At 41.9% G+C, this 3,093-nt stretch overlaps 1 protein-coding gene across 1 annotated transcript; it reads left to right on the top strand.

Annotated features, from left to right (window-relative positions):
- The first annotated feature begins 312 nt into the window (after positions 1–312).
- On the top strand, positions 313–2,237 carry LOC123160713 (KAT8 regulatory NSL complex subunit 3). The gene is made up of 6 exons (XM_044578559.1): positions 313–517; positions 726–787; positions 906–1,041; positions 1,145–1,217; positions 1,561–1,626; positions 1,828–2,237. The coding sequence occupies exons 1-6, from the start codon at positions 378–380 to the stop codon at positions 2,047–2,049; spliced, it is 699 nt and encodes a 232-aa protein (XP_044434494.1). The 5' UTR covers positions 313–377; the 3' UTR covers positions 2,050–2,237.
- The last annotated feature ends 856 nt before the right edge of the window (positions 2,238–3,093 follow it).

Below are 3,093 nucleotides of genomic sequence, written 5' to 3'. Positions count from 1 at the left end.
TCTTGATTTTTTTGAAGTTCAAAACACTTTTTAAATTCGTGAACATTTTTTGAAATCCAGGAATGATTTTCATGAGCATTTTTAGAGTTCGTTATCTTTTTTGAATTCGTTTTTTATAAGAAGCCCACAACATTGTTTTTCGAATTTGGGATTCAGAACATTTTTGAAGTTAAAAAGAAAAGAAAAGAAAAAGAAAAGCAGGGGCGCCCGGCCCCGCACTTGGGCTGGCAAAAGCAGGTCTCTCCAAAAGTTTGCACTGGCGCGCCAGCGCTGGTTCTCTCTCAGTTTCGTTTCCGCAAGCCCATACAAATACCAGTTCAAAAGTAAAAACGAAAAAAAAAAGCCCCAAACCACTAGGTTTCCGCTAACCTTCCTCCATGGCTCGCAAGCGCCGCCGCGCGGACCAGAGCACGCCGGCGCCACCTCCGCCCCTCCGGACTAAATCGTCTCAGCGGAAACCCGTGGTCGTCTTCGCCCACGGCGCCGGCGCCCCCTCCTCCTCTGATTGGATGACCTGGTGAGCTCCCTTTCTCTGTCTGTTCTGCATCACGCGATTCATGGATCTGTGGCCAGTATGATTATCTTCGGTAGAATGTCCTCATTTGCGTGATGAAACCCCACCTTCAAAAAATCAGTTGAACTGAGGATTCCACTTTGTATCCACATCTGATCTGTGCTTGGTATCTGCATAGTTATGTTTAAGAACTGACAATTGATTCTTCCAGCTGGAAGGAGATGGTGAAAGAAGCCCTGGATGCCGTTGAAGCAGTGACATTTGACTATCCATGTGAGTTTATTTGATTCACTCTACTGCTAATCGTTTCATTTTTATCCGAAGGTCCAGTTCTTAATTCTTGACCCATGTTCACTTTGGTTGGTGAATTAATCAAACAACAACGCTGCAGATATGTCGGGTGGTAAGCGGAGGCCTCCCCCAAAGGCGGACAAGCTCGTCGATCATCATCTCAGTGTGGTGAAGAATGCTGTAGCAGAGCATCCTGGTCACCCGCTTGTTCTTATGGGGAAGTCTATGGGTTCGAGGTGACATTTAGTGATGTGATAATGTTGTTGCTTGTGCATCTTTTTGGTTTTGTTATATGATCTGACTTCAGAGTACACTTATGTGATGCCGCAACATTTTCAGGGTCAGCTGCATGGTAGCTAGCTCCGATGATATCAGTGTTTCTGCAGTCATTTGCTTGGGTTATCCATTGAAGGTATCCCGTATCCCCACTTTACTGTGTGTACTTAGTATTTGGGTTGCTTCCTGGCCTATCTCCTTATTGAATTGTTGCGCCTGTGTTCTTCAAAGTTCAATACTATAATACACACCGAAATGAATTTGGATCTCCATCACAATTTAATTGTTGTAGAATTCAACCATTTATGTTGTATACAGATCTGCATGCTATTGTTTCTCGTTTTTTGTTACAACTATGCAGTGACATTTTTATATGATAATTCACTGTCATTTTGTATACAGACAATTCACTTTCTCAGATAGAATCACAAACTAAAGAAGATGTTCCTTTTGTTTTGCATCTTTGCTTTCTTCAACAGGGAGCGAAAGGGGCACTGAGGGACGAGATACTACTAAAGCTGATGGTTCCAACAATGTTTGTGCAGGTACTGAAGAAAAATAGTTTCTTTCTTTGTTTTCTGATAAATATGCGCAATGAAAATTTTAGGGATTGTTTGGAACGCATAGTCTGATAGGAAATTTATGGCAAACAGTTCAATTCCGACAAGAATATGAAAATTTTCGTGTTCCAAACAGGGTGTAAATAGTATTTTTATAATCTTGACTAGCGGTGGATGTGTTCACAGGGCAACAAAGATGGCCTATGCCCCTTGGACAAGCTTGAGTTAACTCGGAAGAAGATGACCTGCAAGAATGAACTGCATGTTGTTGATGGTGGTGACCACTCTTTCAAAGTCAGCCAAAAATACCAAAAATCTGCTGGAATAAGTCAACATGATGTTGAATTAGAAGCTGTTAAAGCAATTGCACAGTTCGTCCAGAAGTCCATCGCAGAAAGCTTAACCTAGCTGTTCCTTCAGAATTTTCTTATAACATCTAATGTTAGGTTCCTGATCATAATATTCTGGCTTTTCTTAGGGGAAATATTCTGGCTTTTGAATGATCTAATGTGATCGTGTACTTGGTTCGTTGACTGGTTATGGTTACATGTAAAACAATGCTATTGTCCCCCTGAAATGTAATATGCTTGTAATTATTTGTGTTGTTTTTATCATGGAACACCCTTTTGCCTTGCACCGTGCTTTTTCCATGATTGAGATAAACCGCACCGAATATTCATACATAAACTTGCTCTTGCTGCTTATCTATGAATCGTAACTATTTCAATATTATCAGTGGCAAGTTTCCTCAAAAGTGGATGTCGGCAAGCCTTTGGTCATAATGTCGACGAACTGCAGTGTTGTGGGAACATAAAGAACTCGAATCTTCCCAAGAGCAACCTGTTTGTGATGTGGCACGCTCAATACCAATCACACTTGGTACACCTAGTGCATCGACTATGCTGAGTCGTTGATAAGTATGGAGCATCAACGATGTCGGCTGGCTGCCGATTCGGGGCTGAACACTCCACACATTGGAGGAGAGCTCCTAATGCGTAAAGACAGAGAACTGAGCATAGCTCAGTTTTGCAGCCAGCCCACCAGGGTTCAAGTTTTGGCTTGAGCATTTGGTGCTCACGGAGTTTTCTTCTATATAAAAAATGCCAATAGGCTAGTCTAATCCGGGTTGGTCTCATTTTTTTTATGCGCGAAGACTACATTTTAGTAACTGTAGAAATAATTGTTTGGTACAATACGACTGTATTCACTTCATGGGTGTTTGTATATAACATGTCTGGGGGTATGTCCGTTCACGACTAGAACCCTAATTATAGAGTACATACTTGAGCTACAAACGGGACAACTATACGAATACACATACGTGTACACACGAAATAAATACAATCATCTGTCAACACCCCCTCTGTAGTCAAAGCGTCGTGTCTTGCGAAGATTGGACCGGAACTCCTCAAAAGTGGATGTCGGCAAGCCTTTGGTCATGATGTCGACGAA

This window comes from Triticum aestivum, chromosome 7B (assembly GCF_018294505.1).
Source record: "Triticum aestivum cultivar Chinese Spring chromosome 7B, IWGSC CS RefSeq v2.1, whole genome shotgun sequence".
NCBI classification, from domain to species: Eukaryota; Viridiplantae; Streptophyta; class Magnoliopsida; order Poales; family Poaceae; genus Triticum; species Triticum aestivum.
The sequence above is the reverse complement of the archived record's forward strand: the minus strand, read 5'-3'. Positions and strand labels throughout refer to the sequence as shown.

Bases quoted from the DNA above. Each gene is read 5' to 3' on its own strand.
- LOC123160713 (XM_044578559.1), top strand. From the start codon at position 378: ATGGCTCGCAAGCGCCGCCGCGCGGACCAGAGCACGCCGGCGCCACCT. The intron at 1,042-1,144 runs GTGACATTTAGT...CAACATTTTCAG, and splicing joins GGGAAGTCTATGGGTTCGAG to GGTCAGCTGCATGGTAGCTA. The intron at 1,627-1,827 runs GTACTGAAGAAA...ATGTGTTCACAG, and splicing joins TTCCAACAATGTTTGTGCAG to GGCAACAAAGATGGCCTATG.